This window comes from Callorhinus ursinus, unplaced genomic scaffold, assembly GCF_003265705.2.
Source record: "Callorhinus ursinus isolate GAN/ISIS: 27379988/994484 unplaced genomic scaffold, GSC_fseal_2.0 scaffold15, whole genome shotgun sequence".
NCBI classification, from domain to species: Eukaryota; Metazoa; Chordata; class Mammalia; order Carnivora; family Otariidae; genus Callorhinus; species Callorhinus ursinus.
Window position 1 is genome coordinate 22,868,161 of NW_027397077.1, and position 25,498 is coordinate 22,893,658.

General features: G+C 38.9%; 1 protein-coding gene across 2 annotated transcripts in view; it reads right to left on the reverse strand.

Moving 5' to 3' along the window:
- The window catches only part of SUCLG2 (succinate-CoA ligase GDP-forming subunit beta), a 278,639-nt gene that overhangs the window by 106,916 nt on the left and 146,225 nt on the right, over positions 1-25,498 (reverse strand). For both annotated transcript variants that reach the window (XM_025885033.2, XM_073901523.1), the window contains exons 3-7: positions 22,566-22,665; positions 21,500-21,590; positions 16,560-16,712; positions 14,924-15,013; positions 7,940-8,036 (exon numbers count right to left, since the gene is read on the reverse strand). In XM_025885033.2, coding sequence (XP_025740818.1) covers positions 7,940-8,036; positions 14,924-15,013; positions 16,560-16,712; positions 21,500-21,590; positions 22,566-22,665 — 531 coding nt within the window. The remainder of the gene's footprint in view (positions 1-7,939; positions 8,037-14,923; positions 15,014-16,559; positions 16,713-21,499; positions 21,591-22,565; positions 22,666-25,498) is intronic.

The following is a 25,498-nucleotide window of genomic DNA, read 5'->3' on the forward strand; positions in this document are numbered from 1 at the left end:
TGCTAACTCGAAGCAACAGGGTGGCTATTTAGGGAAATTAATCTGAAGCAAGAAAGGGATCTGATGTGCGAGTTAACTTTGGATCACTCAGCCTTAGTTCTCATGGAATCTTGGCCAGGTAGTGACTGTTTTAAATTGGGTTTCATTCCGATAGCTTGGTGAATGGATTTGGGCTCCAACTGTCGAAAATGCCTTAGAGCAGGAATTCTTCATCTTGGGACTACTGGTAAGTTAGGTGAGATCATTATCTATTGGGGGTAGGGGGTGTACTGTGTACTATAGGATGTTTAACAACATCCCCAGCCTCCACCCACGAGAGGCAAGTGGCACCCTGAACTCCCAGTTGTGATAAACAAAAATGGATGTTAACGAGACTCATTGTGGTGATCACATGCAATCATTATGTTGTATACCTGACACTAATATAATGTTGTATGTCATTTATATCTCAATTAAAAAATGTCTCTAGACATTGACATACATCCCCCGGGGGACAATATGCCTACCCTCCTCACTGAGAAACATTAGAGACACCAAAGAAAGGAGTCTGTGTTCAGGTAGATCTGGCTAAAAGTGGGAAGAAATGAAATAGAACATAAAACCTCACAGCGGCTTGTAAAACAGATGAATGAATGGATAGGTAGATAAATAAATAGTGATAAAGAAAACCCTGCTTTTTTTAATTAAAGTTTTTTTATTTATATAAGTAATCTCTGCACCCCGTGTGGGATTCAAACTCATGACCCTGACTGAGATCAAGAGTTGCAAGCTCTTCTGACTGAGCTAGCCAGGCACCCCAGGAAAACCTTGCTTCTAACTTGGACACACATTTTTTTTTTTTTAAGATTTTATTTATTTATTTGACAGAGAGAGAGAGAGAGCACAAGCAGCAGGACAGGGAGAAGCAGGCTCCCCGCTAAGCAGGGAGAACTTGACCCCATGTTTAATGAATTAATCCTGGCAATACAACTGGACAAGCAAGGAAAAGAGTTAATTTCTCTTCGACTATTTAATTAACAGCTTACTTTCATTTCAATAAAATTTAGGCCATTCTGGTAGACATGTGACTCCATCTCTTTTTCCATTGAGAAAATGCCTTTCTCCTACACATGTGATTCCAGCTCAGTGACTGGTCTAGATATGGATAGGGGACCCAAATAGGGCCAATCAGAATCATTTGAAAAGATCGCTGTAGTTGCTGAAGGAGAATGATGAAAAGCGGGAGCCATGTTGGTTGCCCCTCCAGAGAGCCTGGCCGACAAAGGAGCCAATTCGGAGGCAACTGGGATGGAGGATCAGAGAATCCCTTGCTCCCTTCATGCCCTAAACCAGACCACTCCCTGTTATATGAGGAAAATAAATATCCTTCCCTGACCTGGAAGCTTCTTAACAAAAACTAGACTGATGTAGGTTTCTGTTGCTTACAACCATTATAATTCTAACAGTCACTAAACTACATTACAGTCAATAGTGCCAAATTATATTCTTTGAATCAATTTTGTTTTTGGTCAGATCTGCCACACATGTACCAATTTTACTGAATTAATTTTTCATTGATTTTCTCTATTGTTTTTCCATTTTTTAAATTATGTTGTTAATCACCATACATTATATCATTAGTTTTTGATGTAGTGTTCCATGATTCACTGTTTGTATATAACACCCAGTGCTCCATTTAGTACTTGCCCTCTTTAATACCCATCACCAGGCTAACCATCCCTCCAACCCCCTCCCCTCTAGAACCCTCAGTTTGTTTCTCAGGGTCCATAGTCTCTCATGGTTTGTCTCCCCCTCTGATTTCCCCTTCATTTTTCCCTTCCTGCTATCTTCTCCTTCTTCTTCTTCTTTTTTTAAATATATAATGTATTACTTGTTTCAGAGGTACAGGTCTGTGATTCAACAGTCTTACACAATTCACAGCGCTCACCATAGAATCAAATTATTAATCACATTGGAAAAAATAATTCTTGGACTGCAGTTCTTTCGCCACATTAAAAATTTCCCATAGGTGATCTAACAGCATAGATGTTATCAAGATCATTGCTCTTTATTCAACCAGGTATCATCTGTTGTGCAAATATATGACCAGTCACCTGGATTTTTAAAAAAATGTTCCTCATTAACCAATGGAAGACAGAAGAAACTCTCTTACAAAGAAGCTTTGCAATAGATAAGTTTAAAGTAAAAATGTTTGGTGTGATGCCAAGCTCCTTAAACTTCTAAATTAAGAGTTATTATTAAATCACAATTTTAATGTGAAACGTTATATGCTCTGCTATTACTGATCTAAATGGAAAAAATTTTATATTCACATTATAAATATTAAGATTATTAATATTGCTAGGATATAAATGACTTTTTTACAACTCCTAAATAAAAGATTGCTTTAGGGGATTGTGACAATGATGAAGATCAATTTATACATTTGGTCATTAATCACCGTTTCCTAATTGGGTTTAATTTGACTACTGCTCATTAGAGTTATAAACCAACACACTCATTTAATTGTGATTATAATTCAATAGCTGAACTTTTATGGTACAATGAACAAATTAATAGCTAAAGATAATTTTGCTTTTAAAAATATCACATAAGACTTATGCTTTAATGCACTATATACACGGAATGTATTTTATGATGATTCCTTCAAAAAAGCTCAAGAATTTTCTTTTCTCTTGATAATTAAAAAGAAAACTTCTGATTTCCTGAGGTTTTACAAATACATTCTAGGAAAAGTTTCTTGCACCCTTATTCCCTGTATCAGACTGCAATCTGTGACTGACAATTTACCAAAGTTTTGCATGAAAGTAGTATTACAGCCTGACTTTTATCCAATTCCTTGGCTGAATTTCCATTTTTTTAAAATATGAAATAACCAGGTTGCTTATGCATACTAATTTGAAAAGCAAGCCATCACCTTGAAGAACTTATACTCAACTTCCCTCTCTTTTGTTTCTTGGATTTAATTAACAGCCACTCAATGCAGCCTGAATTTTGACTAATTTCCATTAAGCTGGAGACTATGTATAGATCACTCTGATAAAAGTAAATTAATAGTTTAAGAGAAAAAAGGTAAAAAAGAAAGCAGTCTGGCATATCAAAATCAACACACATGCTATACTAAGAAAGACACAGGTTCGAATCTCAGCTCCAGTAACGGGTTGCTTATGGAGGAGTCACATTAATTTTCAATCCTCTATAAAACAGGGATAATAACTCCGTACTTTTCAGGATTGCTATAAGTAATAAAAAGAAATTTATGTAAAGGCTTATCACAGTATGTGTCATATGAGTTCAAAACAGTTTTCTTCCACTTCACTTCTTCTCTATATAAAATACTAATGATTTCATAGTCAAACAGAATTTTTTAAATATTTATGAATAAAAGGTAGTTTGCTTACAAATAACCTATCACAGATCTTTATCTGGTGGTCACTTGTGCAAACCATGAAATATATTATTTTCAATGGCTTCCTAAACATTACTATTTGTCTATCATAACCTGAAATATAAAAAAAAACAAAAAAGAAAAAAATGGACAAAAAGATGAAATCCATACCTTTACTGATTACTCTCTTTTTCATAGGTATCACTTAATTTGACTTTTTAAAAAAAATTGATATTTATTTATTCATTTGAGAGAGAGCATGAGAGCGAATGAGAGCACCAGCAGTGAGAGGAGGAAGCAGACTCCCCACTGAGTAAGGAGCCTGATGTGGGGCTCCATCCCAGGCCCCTGAGATCAAGACCTGAGCTAAAGGCAGACCCTTAACCTACTGAGCCACCCAGGTGCCCCTAATTTAACTTTTTTTAAATGAAAATGGAGAATTTATTAGACGAATACAGGGGCCTCCACCAGAAATGCCACAAGACTCATGGAAGGAGATCAGGACTGTCTTTCATTAGTTCAAGTGCAGTTGGTGACAATTATAATTTTAAACAAAGCCTTAATTTTTGTACAAAGTTTTACTTTCTGTTATTTTTTATGTTTTACTTTCAATATCCATTATCTTTTTGATCTTCAGAAGGATAAGAAATAATAAAATAATAATAACTAATGCTTTTGTACCTCTTACCATATGCCAAGCCTTGTTCTAGGAACATTAATTATCCTCATAACAATCTTCTAAGGTAGGTACTATTATTATTGTCCCCATTTTGTACTTAAAAAACAATTCCAGTATAGTTAACATACAGTGTTAGCTTCAGGTGTACAATACAGTGACTCAACAGTTGTATACATTACTCAGTGCTCATCACAATGAGCGTACTCTCAATCTCCTTCACCTATTTCATATACCAACCCCCCCCGCCACACACATATACACCTACCACCCCTCTGGCAACCACCAGTTTGTTCTCTGTATTTAAGAGTCTGTTTTGTCTCCTTTTTGTCGTTGTGTGTTTTCTTTCTTAAATTCCACATGAGTGAAATCACATGGTATTTGTCTTTCTCAGTCTTATTTCACGTAGCATGATACTCTCTAGATTCATGCATGTTGTTACAAATGGCAAGATTTCATTCATTTTTATGACTGAGTCATATTTCACACTGTGTGTGTATGTGTGTGTGTGTACACACCACTTCTTTATCCACTCCTCTACAGATGGGCACTGGAGTTGCTTCCATGTTATCTTGATTATCATAAATAATACTGCAGTAAATATAAGGGTGCATATATATTTTTGAATTAGCGTTTTTATTTTCTTTGGGTAAATAAATATCCAGTAATGGAATTCCTGAGTCATATGGTAATTCCATTTTTATAACCTCCACACTCTTTTCCATGGTGACTGCACCAGCTTGCACTCCCACCAACAGTGCACAAGGGTTCCTTTCTTTCCACAACCTTACAAACACTTGCTTCTTGTGTTTTCTATTTTAGCCATTCTGACAAGTGTGAAATGAGATCTCATTGTAGTTTTGATTTGTTTTCCTGATGATGAGTATGTTTAACTTCTTTTCATGTGTCTGTTGGCCATCTGTATGCCTTCTTTGGAAAAATGTCTGTTCATGTCTTCTGCCCATTTTTAATTGGTATTAAGCTGTATACATACCTTATATATTTTGGATATTAACCTCTCATCAGATATATCATTTAAAAATATCTTCTCCTATTCAAAAGGCTGTCTTTTTGTTTTGTTGATGGCTTCCCTTCCTGTGTAAAAGCTTTTTATTTTGATGTACTCCCAATAGTTTATTTTGGCTTTTGTTTCCCTTGCCTCAGGAGACATATCTAGAAAAATGTCAGAGAAAGTACTACAGCCAATGTCAGAGAAAGTACTGCATGGGCTCTCCTCTAGGATTTTTAAAATTTCAAGTATCACATTTAGATTTTTAATCCATTTCAAACTTATTTTGGTGTATGGTGTAAGAACGTGGTCCAGTTTCATTCGTTTGCATGAAGTTGGTTTTCCCAACACCATTTGTTGAAGAAACTGTCTTTTCCCATTGCGTATTTTTGCCTCCTTTGTCGTAAATTAAATGACTGTATAATCATGGGTTTATTTATGTTCCATTGATCTGTGTGTCTATTTTTGTGCCAGTATCATACTGTTTTGTTCACTATAGCTTTGTGGTATATCTTGAAATCTGGGGTTGTGATACCTCCAGTTTTGCTTTTTTTCAAGATTGCTTTGGCTATTCAAGGTCTTTTGTGGTTCCATACAAATTTTAGGATTATTGTTATAATTCTGTGGAAAATGCTCTTGCTATTTTAATAGGGATTGCATTAAATTTGTAGATTGCTTTGGGTATATGGACATTTTAACAATATCTGTTGTTCCAGTTCGTAAGCATGGAATGAGTATCTTTCCCTTTGTTTGTGTCATCTTCAATTACTTTCAACAATGTCTTATAGTTTTTTTTTTGAGTACAGGACCTTTCACCTTGTTGGTTAAATTCATTCCTAGGTATTTTACTATTTTTGGTGCAATTATAAATGAGATTGTTTTCTTGACTTCTCTTTCTGCCATCTCATTATTAGTGTATAGAAATGCAATGGATTTCTATATATTGATTTCATGTCCTGCGACTTTACTGAATTCCTTTATCAGTTCTAGTAGTTTTTTGGTGGAGTCTTTTTTGGGTTTTCTATATATAGTGTCATGTCATCTGCAAACAGTGAAAGTTTTACTTTTTCCTTTCCAATTTGGATTCCATTCATTCATTCATTTATTTATGTCTGATTGCTGTGGCTAGGACTTCCAGTACTGTGTTGAATAAAACTGGTGAGAGTTGACCAGTCTTGTTCCTGATCTTAGAGGTAAAGCTCTCAATCTTTCACCACTGAGTATGCTATTAGCTATGAGTTTTCAGAGATGACCTGCATTATGTTGAGATATGTTCCCTCTAAACCCAGTTTGTTGATGGTTTTGTCGTGAATGGGTGTTGTACTTTGTCAAATACTTTTTCTGCATCTCTTGAAATGATCATATGGTTTTTATCCTTTCTCTTGTTGATGTGATGTATCATATTAATTGATTTGTAAATAATGAACCGCCCTTGCATCCTAGGAATAAATCCCACTTGATCATGGTGAATGATTTTTTTGATGTATTGTTGAATTTGGTTTTCTAGTATTTTACCGAGGATTTTTACATCTATGTTCATCAGAGATATTGCTCTGTAATTTGCTTTTTTTGTGGTGTCTTCATCTGGTTTTTGTATCAAGGTAATGTAAGTTTCATAGAAAAAATTTGGAAGATTTTCTTCCCTTTCTATCTTTTGGAATAGTTTGAGGAAAAAAGGCATTAACTCTTGTTTAAAGGTTTGGTAGAATTCACCTGTGAAGCCATCTGGTGCTAGACTTTTGTTTGTCGGGTGTTTTTCCTGGAGTACCTGAGAAGAGGACCTACAGCTTATGAATGTCAGGGACTGGTCTATTTTGTGCCTGACAATGGATGTTTACACAAACACCAGTCACTTCACTATACAACACCATTATTTTTACCACTCTTTTGGATTATAACACCAAACTCCAAGGCTCAGCCCAGGTCTGTGGCCAGAACCTGGCAGGTCCAGAATCTGAATCCAGTCCCCTTTGTACAACACTATACTGTGTCCACCTTGGTCTACGACTTGGTTGTATTTGCACATAGCAGATCACCTAATTTATACAATGGCAAATCCCTGGTTACTGACTGCCCACAACATGCTAGACAGCATACAAGACACTGGGGGTGAAATGTGCTAAAAAAGACAAGGTTCGTGGAACTTACATTCCCGCATCCCTGTCCTAGCCACCTGACAGCCCACCTTCTACCTCCAAACACACATGCATTCACAAGCTTTTCCTATCGAATTAGTAGGAACTTACAGAATACTAGCCACAGTGCAATGGGGGTGGATACTGAGATAGAAAACAGTTCTTTATACTTTACAAGTATCTGATGGATAGAAAAATCTTCTCTACAAAAATGTCTCCTTCTCCCACCTGAATCAGAAACTGGTAACTAAGTAAGGCGAAAGAATTGGATAGGAGGGCACTAGGGCTTTGCCGGGATGATATAAATCCAGCAGGGGGGCACAAAGTGCATTTGTACACATTTGTACAAACTAAAAATCTTCAAGCATTTCCAGCTCCATAAAAGCAGGTGCATTCATTATACTCTAACGCAGAGGCTCCTGTTCCTACCCAAGATTTTACCTCAGAATAAGCAAGAAAGGCCCTGGAAAAACAAGGGGGTGCTGGTGGATGGATGTTTCTAAATAAAACAAGAAGGAGCTTCCCCTGAGGCCTGGCATTTGGCTGCAAGCAAACTCCAGTGCTCAAGTGTTCAACTGTATCATGGGAGTATTTGAAACCACGGCAGAAATTAAATTACTGAATGAAATGAATGCAAAGCTGCTGCTACAGTCTTTTGTACAATTTAATTTATATTTTGCATAAATTATTACATTCATTTCTTGTTGTTGCTGTTTTCTTTTTTTGGTTACCTTGTCCTTCTGGGGTTTCACCAAAGGGATTCACTTCCACCTGAGTAGCATCAATTTTCAGGAAGAGATTGTACAGCTTCTTAATTTGATCTGCAGCCTAGATGGGATCAAGTACAATGAAATTACACCAAAGCAGTAAAAGAACATTTATTTTGCTGGATTAATGAAACCTTAAAAGTAACAAATTACGTCTTTATGTTCAGTTAGGTTTTCTGAAGGGAAAAAGAGAAAAAAATAATTATTTTAATTTCCACTGCTATTCATTAGAAGGAATTGCTCAACTTTCCTCCAGACACCAGGAAAGACCATTATCAGGAAAACAAAAATATTTTCAGTCTGGTCTAAAAACGTTGTTAATCTTTTTGTAAATTATCATGTCTCTATTAGCTAAGCTACGCTGCAGTATGAGCCACAATCATTAATACAAACAAGCTCCATTTAAGTAAAAGGTAAACATGATTCTGAGAGTTTATAATGACAGGTTTTCCTTATTATGCTAGAATAAAACAGTTATTACATTTATCAGTTCAAACCTATACTCTGGGAAACAGCAATTACTGAGCGTCTAATGGAAACTGTGGCAAGGCAGGGAGATGAAAGTCCTACACAGTAGAGTTAGGGAACAACACAGTGCAAACTAAACAGTTTGTCCTGAAGGCATAAACCATAAAGAGCAACAATATCCAGAGTCTCCCTGATGTTATGCCCTGACTTCATTTTTTCCTGCTGCTTGAAATTCACTCATTCATTCATTCTTTTCAACCAACTTTTATGAATGGCCTAGTCACAGCATGCTGGCATTGTGTGAAGTGGGGCGAAGGAAAGACATCATGAATGGGGCCTCGACAGGGCCCTGGAAAGCTCACACCTAGAGGGAACAAAGCCTGTGATGAAACTTAGCATGACTGCGCATCCATGGCTCAGTGCTGGGTATCAGTCTCATTCTTGGCTCCACCTTCTTGCCTAGCCATAATTCTCCCTTGGCAATATTTTCGCTCATTGTTCCAGCCCTGCATTTTTGCCCTCCGATCCAGTTCCAGCTTTTCCCCATCCCTACTCTGGGTGTCAGGGGAGCTGACACTTGTAGGTTGAGTTTCCAAGGCTTCTGGGCTGGATGGCTTCCAGCTCAGTTCAGCCAATGGGAAGCAGTGGTAGGAGACAAGAGATAGAAGAAAGGGAAAAGCTGGGGTACTTCCACCCCTCTCTTTCTACCTTGCAGAAGCATCTTTTCCTCTGGCTTTAGCAAACACCAGAGACCCACCAGGGATCTACCCTCTGTATCCCATGGTGCAGAAATACCACTGGCTCACTTCGCTCAGCCAGCATGCAGGGAGCAACAATTTCCTGTTAGGCTTTAGCTCTACCTTGCCTCCCCGCCCACCCTGAAATTTCTCAATTCTTGGAGCACCATGTAACCAATTCCCTGGAACAAAGTTCCACTGTGGTGAACACTCCCTGAAATTTCTCAATTCTTGGAGCACCATGTAACCAATTCCCTGGAACAAAGTTCCACTGTGGTGCACACTGAGAGTGCTTTCTTTGTTCCAATATTGACTGAAGAACTCCTGGAAGTGAAATTCATGTTGTCTTCATTTATTTTATGTACATTTATAAACTTTCTTAAATCCTAATTTGAATCCAGGTCGCTACAGATAAACAAACATATGTAATGGATAAGACTGAATGTTTTTTAATATTGACTTTTTTTCTGGCTAGGTAATATATGTACATGATACAAAATTCCCAAGGTATGCAAGAGTCTCCCTCTGAACCTTCCCTGGACTCCCTGGCCACACTGCTCCCTTGGCCCATCCTGCAGCAGCCACTCACTCACGGGCTGGTGTTTCAATGACAGATACTCTAGGTATGTGCAAGTATGCATATTCTCCATTCGTCTTTTTTAAAAAACCAAACTTGGTTCTATACCTTGTTTCTTTACTTAAATGATCTTATAAAGCCTTCACTGACAACACAAATAGAGTGATCTTATTCTTGTAAGTGGCCACATAATACCTTACGCGAATGTATCAGAATTCATTTAGCCTGTCTCTTAATAGACATTTGGTTTCCAATCGTTTGACATTACTTAAAATGCTGCCTTTACCTATCTCTGTATGTGTATCATACATGTGACTGATCATCTGTTGGATAAATTCCCCAGAGTGGAGCAAAAAAGGCGTGTGGGGATTTTAAATGATAAAAGATTATTCTATATTATTCTCAGCAGAAGCTATCACTAGTTCCCTAGCCCACAACCCAGTATCAGAAATTGTTTTTCTATGCCCAACCATCAGCTATTGATCTTTGCCAGTACGCCAGGTAAGAGTGGGTATCTCATATAGATCTTTAATTGGAACTGCTCTTACTATTAATGAATTTGAGGATTATTCTACAAATTTAAGAGACATTTGTATTTCCTTTTCTCTGAATTTTGCCCATTTTTCTGTTATGATTTGTGTCTTCTTTCTCAGAGTTATAAGAAGCGTTTTTACATGTCAGAAGTTAGCTCTTCATCTCATATAAATTGCAAATATTTTTCTCCTTTAACATTTGCCTTTCACCCATGTGTCTGTTACTTCTGCCACATGGAATCTGGTAATAATAATGTCACTCTTTCACGGTTTCTAGCTTTGGGTCAGACTTTAAGAAGGCTGGTCCCACTCTGAGAGTGTTAAAACAATTCTCCAATTTTTTCAAATACTCTAAGATTTCTCTTATATCATGTTTACTTTTTTTTATCCAAATGGATTTTATTTGAGCTATGGTGCAAAGCTGATAAGTCACTCACTGCCAAACAGATTTGTATTTTTAGGAGTTTTCTAGGTCATCTATGGGAGCTTGCAATGTAAGCCGCATAAAAGAGGCATGGTGTCCGTCCTGGGTACTGTGGCATCCACTGGACCTACACAGTCTCTGCACAGAGTCAACACTCAATAAATACTGGTTCAATTAATGATTAGTTTCATAATAAGGAGAAACCACATAATGGAAAAAACTTCTGGGTGCATGCATATATAAGATCTTATACTAGCTACTTTAAAACTTTCTTCTTTTTTAAAATGCATGTACAATAAGATGCATGATCCCAATCATTTTTTTAAGTGTACAGTTTGGCAGTCTCCAGTATATTCACAGAGTCATGCAACCAAGCTGCAGAATGTTTTCATCCTGCAAAGCTGAAACTCCATACCCATTAAATAACAACTCTCCATTCTCCCCTCCCCTCGCCTGAAAACTGCCATTCTTCTTTCTGTCACTGTGAATCCGATGAGTTTAGGTGCCTCATAGAAACGGAATCACACACCTATTTATCTTTTTTGCCTGGCTAATTTCACTTAGCACAGTGCCCTCAAGGCTTATCCATGCCTTCTCAGAACCTCCCACTTTTTCAAGGCTGACCAACCTTCCACTGCATGTATATACCACACTTTATTTACCCATTCATCAGTGGATACCTGGGTCGCTTCAAAACTTCTTAAGCCTCTATCAACCTATCGTAGCTTGAGGCCTGAATTTTCTAAACATTAATGACATTTTAATTATACACTAACACAGCATTTGGCTTGTATTCACTGTTTATTACTGTACAAACACAGATTATAAACGCTTTTTTGAGCAGGACTGAAGCATGATTAGATTTGTGTTGTAAGATCTCTAAGGGAAATGTGTTATAAAATCTGTGCTGTAAGATCTAAAAGGGAGAACCAGCCCAGCTTGGAGACAGAACGTGCCTTATTCCAGAGGCCATCCAGTAAATGGCTATAAAGCCTAGTCAGGGAAAATGTGTCAGTTGAGCAGGTGTAATAATAGAAAATGGCAGGCCCTGGGGCAAGCTGAGGTTAGCTCCCCAGCTTTCTAAACATGTTCAAATTTAAAAAATAAATTAAACACAAGTCAAAGAAAACATTCTGCTGTTTACCTTACAGTCAGCCAGCTTCCTACTGCCACCTACTTCCTCAGTTCAAAACCACACTACACAGAAAATTTGTTTTCTCTTCTTATGCCACCAATTAATGTTATTTTAAGGTTGTTTGTTAAGCAATTTAAAAAAATTAAGATGCCTAAAATCAAATATCCTTTGAGCCACATGCACAACCCTGACAAATTTACGAGTACCTTCAAAAATGTTTTAGCATGTTAAAAATTTTAGAAATATTTTCAGTTTATTCCAGGAACTAATATCATCAACATTCACATACGGTTTTTAAAGCCAGCCAGAGGGACAAACCATTCTGAGAAACATTAGTGATCATTTATTAACTGCACCCATCAAATCTTTTCATTAGCTTAAATACTAAATAAAGATGCATGTTGGCAATTCATGGTGCCCATGTTTTCAGAAATTAATAGTATAGAGGACAACTAAGACACATTTGAGAAATCTGTGTATTTTTAGTCATTTTCAGCTTTCCTGTGGCTTTAGTCTTTTCAACCAATTCTTGCTGAAATGAATTTTGTCGGGAACACACAGTTGGTAGTTTTTGTGCAAGGTGATACTTATTTTTTTGTTAAGTCTAATATGAACACCTCACATTCAGAGACAAAAGCCATGAGTTACAGGAAAGATATTAATAACTTTACAAGATAATCATGTTATAAGTTGTTTATCCATAAGAGCTCTGCCTCCAGATGCCTAAACCATGTTGTAGATGAGAATTAAGTGACTTTCAAGGTCACACTGAATCTGAGGGGCCCTGAAAATACCATTTCTTAGTCAAAGGATTACTGACTAATGTTCATTTAAATGTTTTCTCTTCTGGGGAGCCTCCTGTGCTTACTGGACCCTGGCTTTCTGGAATGTGTCACTGACGCCTGTGGCTTGAGGAAACATCCTAAAGCAGAGGTTCCCAAATCTACCACTCCAGCACACATACAGTCTCTTTCCTACTGTGCAAACATAATCAGGTGTCCCTAGGTGAACAAATTCCAACCCACCTACAACAGATCACCCTTGCTCTCCCTTCGCACTCCCTTTCCCTGGAATCACCGCCAGCCGCTGACCACTGTTCTGTGAGCCCCTGGAGAAAACTGGCTATTTCTCATCATCTCTGTTTCCCAGGGTCCAGCAGAATCAGCAGCACCCAGGCAAGCGCTCACTCCAACTCTGCTGAGCAAATGAAGATTTAAAGGCTATCATTTAGTGGGTGACAGAGAAACAAGAAAAAAAAAGAATTAAAAAATGTCTTTCCTCGATACGTTCAGTTAAAAATATAATGACATTATAGCTACTAAGGACCCCTGAGAACTTGCATGTTCATCTTCCTTCCACAGGGTAATTCATTTAAAATCTAGAGTGTTTGGGCTACTGAGAAAACATGATTCAACCATTTAAGAGCTATGACTCTTCAAGTTCTCTTATAATAGGGAAGGGGGAGGAAACTATCTTCTGGCGTACATAATACTATTAGTGTCTTCTCTAGAACTCTCTGTTATGTTCACCTCCTGAGCTGTCAAGCCATGGTGTAGGCAGATTCGCCCACTCCAGATTTTTTCTGCTGCCCTTACAGCTACCTATCACCAACTCCCTAGGAATCTGTTCAAAGTGGACATCCGGGATGTGCCGTTGCACTTATTCATGCATATGACAAATGTTTCTAGGGCACCTAATACATCTGCCAAGCACTTTGCTGCCAATGCAGCAGTGAGCAAGGCTGACAAAGTCCCTTCCATGGTGTAGATTAGGATCTGCAAAGGTGAATGCAAATAAGTAAGAGAAAGAGAGATGTGCAGAGGCATATGGAGGAGGTGAATGGGGTTATGGAGCACATTCTGGAGCTGACTGCAGGACAGTGCGGCTAGAACACAGTGATCATATGAAAGAGTGGTCTCGGTGACCACCACCCCTACACAGATGCCCCACGATAAATGTCAAATGGGCGGCTAAGCTAGTTAGTGACCTCACTCTCAGGGGGTGAATCCAACTCTGTAACCCTTACTCAAAAATCTACCATAACTTCCTTTCAGCAGGTCACTAACTTGGCATCTCTTTTAGAAGAATGTTGCCCAAATAAATTAAAGGAAATGCTCTGTAACCATCTGTCCAAGGGGGAACACATACACACTCACATACACACTCATATGTACACACACACACACACACACACACTCTCACATATACATACACACAGGACCTAGGGTTATTAAGGTGGTTTCTCTTAGTCGTGGAGGAGTTAAAAACAGCCAGTAAGTTCTTCTGATTTAACTGTGAGACAAAGAAGCTTGCTTATGTAAACATACAATCAGTCTCTGTGGGCTGGACCAAGGGCAATGCAGGACTGTGATGTTAAGACAGATTCTCTCCCTCAACAGCTCAGAGGACAATTTTTCTGTCTTTGAAGCCAAGGGGTATAATTACTAAATTGGCATAATTTAAGCTGTTTTCAGTGAAATATCACTTTCAGGCCATTAATATTCATCTCAAATCCCATTAGCTATGAAAGAATAGCAATTAGTTAAGTAATGTGTATTATTAATAACAATAACAGCTGACCTTTCTGGAGTACTGAATAAGCACTTCCCTACATCAGCGTACTCAATCCCGACAATATGCCCCTTTTCACAGATGATGACACTGACGTTCAGATGGGCAGAATCACATGCTGGGAGGCAGTGCTCGATTCAAACTCAGGTCTGCCCGACTCTACAGCCCGTGCCTCTAAGCACTCCACGGCCTAGTCTAATTCAGGGGCTGGCACTGTGGCACTACAGAAAAAAATAAAGAGACTAATACATGTAGCAAAATGCATGTGTCTGCATGCAACACTCACACGTGGCCACATGCCTACATATATAGGAACACACCTCATCAACATCCTGTTCTGGAATACAAGGGAAATAGTGTTCATCATAAACAACTGGGGGCAAAACTGTTAAACGACAAATAATCCCGTGTCCTGGAAATTACAAATATTAGAGGAAAGTAAGCAAGGTAGCAAATGTTTTCTGAAACAAGTCATTCACAGTGGCCTCCGCATGCTCAGGTACCTGGTTTTTCAAAGGCCCAAGGAAGCCGAGATTTTCTGCCATCCGCTGAGCTTGGCTGTCCTTTATCCCTTCCATAATGTCGATTTGCTCCTAGTAAAAATGAACCAAATAAGAAAAATTCAGACAGGCAAATGAAAAGATTCACAACCTCGAAAGAAAATGCTTAGTATTTATTTGCAAATGAGTAATTAAAGTGTGGCGCCTTTCCAAAGATCTCTGAGAAGGGCTACGGCAGCTGCCTATAGGGTATGTTTTAATTAGCAGACCATCTTAAAAAACTGCCTTTCCAAAAACTATATAATTCTTCAGGGTGGCATGCTGACAAGACTATCGGATGCCAGTTTTCACTTTTAATTACTATACAGATGGCACTGACGAATATTTAGTCAGTTAATTTTTATGACATCTTTTGGAAGGCTTCCAAAGTAAGGTTCTCCTGCCTAATATTGCTGTTAAGTTTAGAGCCTGTCATACGTAGGTTAAATATTACCATATGATTTAAACAGTCTACTGATGATGATAATTATTAATAATACCTTAGCTCTACAAAGCACCATTCTCTCCAAGATACTGAGTGCTGTTCATATACATTATTTCATGTATTCTCGTCATAAATGGAGTGACTTGTTTAAATCACATTAATTTTGAAAATGGCTAGGCATTATTGGTAAGACAGCACGTAAAATCTCAATTTAAATTCCAAGGCAGTTAACCTAAATATATGATATCGGTGAAAACATTCTAAAACTAATCACCAAAGTATCAGTACCTGATCTAAACAAAGAGGTTCAAGAAATAAAATTCTCGCTTTTTGAAGGGAAACAAAATCACTTTGTAAAAGAAATAATAAATCCTTCTGGTAAAATTTTTTCTTTTTTTCTGGTAAAAATTTCTAATGTGATTTTTGATACTAAGACCCCAGAATTAAAAACAAAAAAACCAGAATTACAGTTCTAAAGACCGTAGACTTTTCTTCTTACAACTGAGGTAGGTTGAGAAGCACTTTATACACCTCACCTCATTCTTCCTCACAATTGTCTGGTGGAAATTACCCCCACTTCCACTTTAGTGATTCACAAAATGAGGCTTAGAAACACTGAGACACTTGCTAGCTAGTTAGGATTTGACTTTAGCCAGATCTGTGGCTAGAAACTAAGGGCAAAACTTAAAGGACTGAAACAAACTGACAGAATCTGGACCTTTGAAGGACTCTGTTTTATATCAGCAGTAGTGGGAGACATGCAGGCAGTCTCCAGCTCACATTCGGTCTCCTAGGAGAGAATTTCTGGATCCTAAATACTATGAAGTGGGGTAGAGTTAACCAAGAGGAAATAGAAAACTCACAGTCCTCACAACATTGGTTAATTCTTGGGGCAGGTGGATGGAAGAAATAAGGAAGGAAGAAAAAGAAGGAAGGGAGGGAAAGAGCAAAGAAAAAGACCTTGGATAGGGAATACCTTCATTCTAGCCAACTTCAATTGAGTGCTTCCTCAGTTAAGAAAAAGGACTCAATGTCTTCATGCCATAAGTCCCAGAAGTGAATGTACTACTACCAGCCTCAGACTGCACATTAAATCTTTAACAGCTTGTGCAACAGTAATCAATGAACACAACATAGCCAGGAAACTAAACATACCTTAAAAATAAGTTCTGGATTCGAAGCTGCCACCTCTTCAATGTCAACGCCCCCCTGAGGGCTGCCCACCAGTACGGGGCCATTGCAGGACCGGTCCATCAGAATGGCCAGGTAGGTTTCTCTGGAAATGTCCAAGGCTTCAGCAACCATCACCTACCACATTAGTGAGAAAGTCAAATTAATTCAGCATTGAGCTGAGTTCCACCTGGAAATCTATATAAACTTGCTACACAAATCAAACAACTTCATTTAAAGGCTCTTTAAACCCAGTGAGCTAGTTTCCATAGATTTGAGAGTTCTGCTCTCATGGTACAGAATGCCCATTTTCACCTCCTTAATTGATCCTGCTACCTTGCTCAAGTGAGGTAGCAGGTATTTGGTTTGCCTCAAGGAACCATCCTACTTTAATCTTTTTTTCTTCCTTGAGAAACCCTGACACTTAAGAAAAACTCCAGGGAAGCAGTTGTTATTTTAATTTGAGACGTTAACCATACATACATCTTGCTACACTGATTTTTCTCAGATTGCTCTGGTGGAGAACCAAGTTTGTTGCCAAAGAAAGGATTCTTTCTACAGTATGTCTGATGGTTCCTATGGTTGTATACCTCTATCTTGTGCACCACTGTATTTTTAGTTCAATTTCTACTTTCTTTTAAATTACACATAAACTATTTGCTTGTCAAAAAATAATGCAAAAGTTACCAAAAGTATATAAAGGAGACAGTGAGATAGCAGCCCCCTGCTGCACATACACAACCCTTGGGCCTCAGGAGTAAGGGTGATCAGGAGCCCATAGGGAACCTATGTGATCATCAGAAGGAGTAGCACCTTCCTCTGGGAGGATGCAATCGTGCACATGCCAGGACCATGCCTGGGCAAAAGACAAGTGGGATGGAAGTAGTTCACTTTGTGCTCATTGTCTCAGCCAACTGTCCTTTTGCTCAGGACAGCCTCAGCAACTGTGTGCGCAAGCCTACCAGGAGAAAGCACTATTAACTTTCTATCTCTTTCCTATGCATCTACAAGCATTATAGTAGTGGAGACTTCCTGCAGATGAAAGCATATTATACATACTTGAATGCCTCTCTTTCTTCTTGTTCTTAATCTTAATACTACAACTTGGAGATCTCTCCAAGGTCCTCTGTCTTCTTTGTGACTAGATCGTACTTACATGTCAGTATTTATTTAATCATGTCCCTACTGACAGACATTCACGTGGACTTCAACTTCTCTAAAATGCTACTACAGTGCTTATTTTTGTACGTATACCTTCGCCCATTTGTTTTAGTATCCCTGTAGATAAGGTACCTAGAAGTAAAATGGCTATGTTTTAGATTCTTCATATTTAAAATTTTGATAAGTACTACCAAAGTACCCTAGAGAGAGGCCGTACCAACTGACACAACAAAAATGTTGTAAAAGATATCTTCGATGATTTAAGAACAAAAGGATATTCATAACTAATAAGTCCTAGAAGAAAATAATAAAAGCACTAACATTGCTTTTCCTAAAAGTAGTTCAGTAAAAGATTTCACCAAAAAAGTCACAGATTAAACAGCATTACATGTTAACTATACAGATGCCATCAAACTACTAATTTTTAAGTCACATGAAATGCGATAAATATATGATTTAAAAAGCTATGAAGTAATGAATACAGAACTTCTTTTCAAACACATCACCAGTTAAAATAAAATATCTTATAAGAGGCTTCATATTGGTTCTTTTATCATAAATGGTAACTCATGACTATGTAAGAAATATTTCTTGGCACATGGTGTTAGGATTTTCATAGAAGCATGATGTTTTCTAGTTCACTTTCTAATAAGAGCCAGTCTAGAGAAGGGGATTTGACAATTTCCAGTAGTTATTCTGAGAAGCAACACATTATAACTTTTTAGGATGTCATTCAAGAGTCCTATTCTTAATCTTCTAAAATGTTGACAGATGTGCTCTGCATTCCATCACATCTCTATTTGTAAAGACCAGCTGCTGTCTCCAAAGGCTCCTGCTTCATAGAAATAACATACCACCCTCTAAGAAAACATTCCTGGGAAAATGATGATTGTCAATGGATAACTCAAGATATTTTATTTCAAGATCAGTTTTTTGACATTACCATGCCCTCCATATGGCCCAGGAAGTCAGAATATTTTAGGCATTGTTATAGTCTAAATGGATTCCATGCATACTCATCCTACAAGGACCTCAGTTGATATATTTCAAAAATATGACTTCATCTGTGACAGACACAAACGGTATCATCAACACAACTTTCTGTGGAGTCCTCCATGATGGGAAGCTTTTGGGAACTACTGGACCACTGAACTGGGTGGGTTGGTTTGTTTTTGTTCTTAATATTATGCTATTGAAACTGTGATCTGTGAATGAGTACCAGCACACAAACTATTTGTAACAGGGCCATGATTAGGAAAGATTAAAAGTATACTCAGGGGGCACGTGGGTGGCTCAGTCGTTAAGCATCTGCCTTCGCCTCAGGTCATTGATCTCACAGGGTCCTGGGATTGAGTCCCGAATAGGGCTCCCTGCTCAGTGGGAAGCCTGCTTCTCCCTCTCCCACTCCCCCTGCTTGTGTTCCCTCTCTCACTGTCTCTTTCTCCCTCTGTCAAGTAAATAAACAAAATCTTTAAAAGTATACTCGGTTCCTCAACTTCTCTCGTTGTAGAGTAGTAACCTTTGCTGGTACTGAATCATGAAGAACATGATGAGTAGCACAATCTCACCTCCCTATTATTATTATCCTAGGGAACACTGGCAGTGCATTGGCACAGACTTAGGAAAAAAACATCCAATGTGTACAATGTACGTATGTGTTTAAACAACTTCTCAAATAATCTTATAAAGCTTCTATAATGGGGATGGGAGGGAACTTCTGACTGCTATCCAAGATTTTAAGTAAAAAAAAAAAAAGTGCATGTTCTTTAAAGTCTCATACAATGTTATTATTATTATAGGAATCTGGTAACATAGGGTGCCTAGGTGGCTCAGTTGGTTAAGTGTCTGCTTTCAGCTCTGGTCAGGATCCCAGGGTCCTGGGATGGAGTCCCGCATCGGGCTCCATGCTCAGCAGGTAGCCTGCTTCTCCCTCTGCCTGCCACTGCCCCTGCTTGTGCTTGCTCTCTCTCTCTCTGACAAATAAATAAATAAAATCTTAAAAAAAAGGAATGTGGTAACAAATTCTACACAGAGAAAGGACAGAAACAATACATGGCATTATTTCAGGGGAGGTGAGAAGCCAAGGAATTTTTACTTTCAAATTTTTATATTTCTGTAGGATTGGAATTTTTTATACGTGTGAATCACTTTTACAATCAGAAGAAAAAAAACCAACACATTACTTAAAAGTAAATCATTCTAGTCATTTCCTGGCAATGACTCAATGTACAAGCATGCACTTATCTCCAGCCTTTCAGAAACCTATCTACAAACTAATTTTATGCATTACCATACAGCGCGAATCTGCTTTAGGTATTCTTATATGCTTTTAAAAAGCATCACAAACTCTAATCTAAAAACTCACATAGCCATATAAAACAACGAATTCCTACAAACAAAAATACTAATCATGTCCTCTGTGGACCAATTTTGAGGAACTTAACACAGGTAAAGTCTCATAACCAGATTTAAAAGGCAAATAAAAGTACTGTGTTGGGACAAACAAAAGTCAAAACAAAACACTTTTGAGTTTTTAGTAGTTCTTACATCTGAGAAGAGGTGGGAAAGGGAAATCAGCATAACCAGTTTCATCGGTATGCTATCTTGACATTTATAAAAGCTCTATGTTCTCAGAATGAAGGAGCTAATGACCACCAGTAATTCAATCTCCTTCTTCCAGACCAAGAGAGGCCCAAGAGAGCCCCTGTCATGTACACTAAGAACCAACTGGCAACTTTTTTTTTTTTTGGTCATGTCAAAAATTTTCCACACAACTCACTCTGAAAAATTAAAAACAGAATATACTGCGTCAGGTTCCCCCACACATGGCATACTGGTGGAGACCATCATCTGTGATGCTGTGTCAACCAAGCAGATAGCTGCTCCCCAAAAGGCTGGGCCCCCATTCACTGTTACGATGGGGTCCTCTAACCATCTGTGCCTGCCAGGGCTGGGGTGTAGGACCTTGTCATCACACAGGGGCCAATGTTCAGAAGGGTCCCCATCTTGGTCTTTTGGTGTAATGTTTTGCTGGAACTGACTTGAAATTTGAACAAAGGCCCCTGAATTTGTTTTTGTACCGGGTCCTGCAAATCAGGTAGCCAGCTGTGGCGACCTCTGTGCAGGAGGAGGGCATATAAGGTGGACAGACTGACAGAGCAGGGTCAGGTTCTGGCCTTGGCTCCACCACCCACGATTTTATGATTGAGGCAGGCCACTTTACTTGCGGCCTTCTGTTCTGCGTGTGTGCATGATGTGCACCCTAGAGAACTTGGGAACCCCAACAGACCACTCATACACAATACGTGCAGGGATAACAGTGGCTTTAAATGGTATTAACCTCCAAGTGAGGTATAGGGACACTTAGAAAAACAATCATGGTGGGTAATTCTGATTCACAGGATGAGGGTGCCATTGTGGAGGAGCAGAGAATGTCCCACACAGAGGAATAAGAGCTGTTATACGAAGCCCTTTCCAGCTTCAAACAGCATGTGCCTGTGTTCTGAAAGGGAAACCCGTTGATTCGATCACTCACCCACACCTACTTGTACTAAATGCTAATGATAATAAACACTTGTACTATTACAGAACCCTTTTGATTTCTCCGCAAAGTCACACCACAACCTAAACAGATCATATGAAGTTTAAAAAACAAAATGGTGTATCACCAAAGTGTATTGCTTCATCAGATTGTCAAAACTAAAATAGGATTTTCTCTTCTTTCTAACACATACACAGAAAATGACCCGAAGCATTCATATTACCTTGTTAACTTTCACACCTTCTTTTGGAGTTTGTTTTGTGGCTAGATTATACCCAATCATCTGTTTAGCCAGCTGTCCCACGACTTGAGGGCTGAGAGAGAGGGGGAGGGGGGAGAAGGAAAAAAAAAATCAACGTCTATGCTGAAAATTATTTTAAAGCAGACTGCATGCTACGTCCTCATGTCCACACTGCAGAAGTCCAGCTCCACCCTCAGTGAGTCCACAGGGTTTTTTGTTCATGTACTAGGTGCCTAGCCCTGTACCAGAGGCCCACTGAGAACAAAATACATATGAGGGAGGGAGGGAGGGAGATGGAAGGAAGGAGGAGAAGGGAAGGGAAGGAGAGGAGAGGAGAGGAGAGGAGAGAGTTAGGCAAGGGGAGGTGAAGAGAAGGGAGGGGAAGGGAGGGGGAAGGGAGAGGGAGGAGAGGGGAGGGGAAGGAAGGGAGATTCTTGCTTCCCTCTGCTATTCTCTCTCCCCAAACTAAGTCACCGTCATAGTAGAAAGCCACCGCTGAAATGCATCACAGATTTAGATATGAGCTGAATAACAAAGACCTGACTTGGGCAATGTGAGAAGTGTTGTCCACTGAGGGGCCCAAGGGAGAGGGTGGGATTCAAAGGACATAATGAAAAGGTATGTGGCAGAAGAGAAGAGGAAAACGGGCAGTGCTGGGCCCTGATACCCGAAGGCTCGTACTATCAGACAGGAGGGACAACTGAAGCCATTGCTACTCGGAGCCACTGCAGGCTCTGAAATAGGGAAGTGACAATATGGAGGCAGCATTTAATTTATGTTATCATTTTCAACATTTATGATGAATCACTGATTGTCTAAGACAGGGGGAGTGTTGGGTTTTCACCAATTAGTGAAGAAAAAAATCCTCTTATGAGATAAAGAACATTGGGGCACTGAAGAGCTCTCTACCCACAATTCATTTCCTTTATTTGCTACCTCCTGCTTCCACCCCATTCCGATCATCCTTCTCAGTGCTTCCTGCAATCATGAGCAAGATCTTCCATAACTGCTTAGCCCAAAGTCACAGAATTAAGATCTCCAGACTTACTCTTTCGTTAAATGAACACCTCCTTTCAAACCACTACTGAAGACACCTTTTCCTCTTCCTCCAGCTAAGATCTGGGCTTTTAAAACAAATTCTTTTGCATCTGAAAAAGAAAATTCAGAATTGGTAGTGGATTTTAATTTTTTTTTTTTTTTTTTTAGCAACAAGCAATGTGGAAAAGCATATACCTCCCCAAAGCAGTAAAAGCTCTCTTAAACTAATTTTGAAAATAAAGGCATAAAGAACTTCAAAAAAAATCAGTGCATCTAAATAGAAAGTCTTTATCAAGGACATTAAAATATTTCCTACCCGTGTAATCTAATACTCACCCATCCCAAGAGAAAGCAAGGCATGTGTTCCCTTGCTCTTTTGAGTATCAGAAGATGCTAAATAAATCCAGGCCGGAGGTATTCATTTTACTGTGTAATGACACTCCCATGTGGCAGAGGCACTAATCTGCCAGTCAGAAGAGCTAACTACCTGTCAGCCAGCTGAGATATCAAAGGGACAGCTGGAGTAGTACATGGGGGAGATGCAAAAGGAGTGGTTAATAACTGTATTCTTGGAAACCGACAGATTTCTGAGTGGATGTTCTAGATATTGGTGGGAATGGATAAGGGAGGAGGAAATGGATTAAAATTGAAAGTAAGCAGTATTTCTGAAATGTTGGCAGGGTAACAGAACATCCCAGAGCAAAGTGGTGGGGGAATTTTCATTTCTCAACACACTCAAGGAACGGGGGAAGTGTCTGCTTTTGACCTTTGAGACCTGACTCATAAACTCAAGTATCTTCGTGGGCCTAGCTCAAAAGCTACATGTATGAAGCAGCCCAGTGACAGAAATGAGGTCTTCAGCAAACAGGAGCGCTGCCCCCTGCCCCCAACCACCAAAAGAAAAATAAGAGAAAAAACACGCAGCCCTCAAACAGGTTTCATAAACCAAATAGTACATTTCTTCTGGTCACAACTGGCATCCTCTGTTGGTCGTTCATCTTTGTCTAAATTCAAAAAACTAAGTCAATCTTCTGTGAGGCTCTAAGAGTTTTCTGGTTTAACACCAGGTTCAGAATCTGCAGACCGGGTTTCAGTCAGGCCTCCATTCCTTACCCCGCTGTCAACACCTGGCCGGTTACTTAATGTCTCTGAGACTCAATTTACTCAACTGTGAAAAAAATGATGGCATTTTGAGAATTAAATCATACATACATGTGAATACTTTATCCCAAGAGCCTGAAAACTCCTATGATTAATGAAAGACTACTGCCACAATTAATTCATTTTATTACTTTTCTATATTGTAAAGACTCAAAAGGATTATTGCCACTTGGGCAGATATGGGTAAATACTAATATTAATAATAACAAGTTTACTGGTGTCTGCCACCATTCCTGTATGGTGAGGGCTCCATAAGTGTTGGCTATTTCAGCTATCTCTGTCACTGTTCTTGTTACTCAAGGCAAGCAGGCAAAGGTTCCAAGAGAAGGAGCCACCGAGGGTTTCATCATGAAGGCAACAGAGAGCTACAGAAAGATTCAACATTATGACAGCATTGGGTAAGACAGTCACTCCAGCTGATATAGTCAGATTATTAGGGTTCACTGTCTTTACTGGCTGGTCTTCCTTTCTCCTATTTGCTTACACTCAGGAAACTAGCGTTCACCTTCTCTCAGAAGCAAACAGAGCTCCTTCTTTGCTGCCCTTGATACCCTTCAACACTTGCTGCTGCCATATATACGAACCATCATAACATCAGTCAAACCCATGTCTTATGATAAACTGGCTCAAGTCTAACTGGGTAAAGAAAAAGCTATGATGACAACTCATTATCAGAAGCACACGAAGAAAGAAACCAAGTAGAACAAATTTATTTCGTAGTTAGGCCACTGCATGTAAGGACATGTGCAGTTAAGAGCAAGGACTGTGGAATTAAACAGACATAAAATCTCCAACCTCTGCCCATCACTTTTCTTTGTAGACAAGAAGAGAATGAGGCTCAGAAAGGTAAAAGTAAAAGCCTGTCTGTAACATGGTTATAATGAAGTAATCTACAGTGTCAGGATGATGTGAGGAATAAATGAAAAACAGTAGGTAAAGTGCTTATCTCAATGCCTGGCACATTTAAAAGAAGTCAAAACATCATGGCTATCATCACTAATTATTTTCAGCAATTAACCAGAAAAATGGCATATAGGAAGACATTTCTTATTTCTCTTTTGAAGACATCAAGTAGAAAAAATGCTTTTTGCTGTCTACTCAAATTTTTAATTGTGATCACTTCAAATTCTTTAAAAAGGATAACCAGCATTCCATTGCCATTATCAATTTTCATAAGCCTGTCATCCAGAAGAAAGAGATGCGTTTCTCTATGAGCTTTCCAGCAGCAAAACTTGAAAGCCAGACAGAATACCTAATTGGGCATTGTTAATTGGCACTACACAGGCTTAATTGAATCAGCCTTAGGCATGAACCATCAAGACAGAGAAACAGTTGTAGCCTCAATGAAGTGTTGTCGATTACATGTGTCACCATTTGACCACACGTCAAAGGACACCATGCCACCAAACTGGTAGACTGAACAGCCACTTGGGGACTGTGCATCCATACTGGGATAAGTGGCAAAGACAAAGGAAAAGACTGTATCCAGTCTAGGTACATCTCCTGCAACTTACACCCCAGGCCAAAAATAAGTTCACAAAAATCATCTCTTCTTGTTAGATCTCAAGTGCTAAATCAGTGTAGTATGTCAATAGCCCAAAGAAAAGCAAGTTTTTCTCATCTTGCCTGAAACTCACATGAAGTAATTTAATTCAGTTATTTACTCAAAGGGCTGAAAATTAAGTGGCCAAATCCTACTGAACCGTATCTAGTCTTTTCATTCAGTATTAATCAGGTTGATTCCACACAATGCCCCTGTTTCCATTTTAAAGATGTAATTTC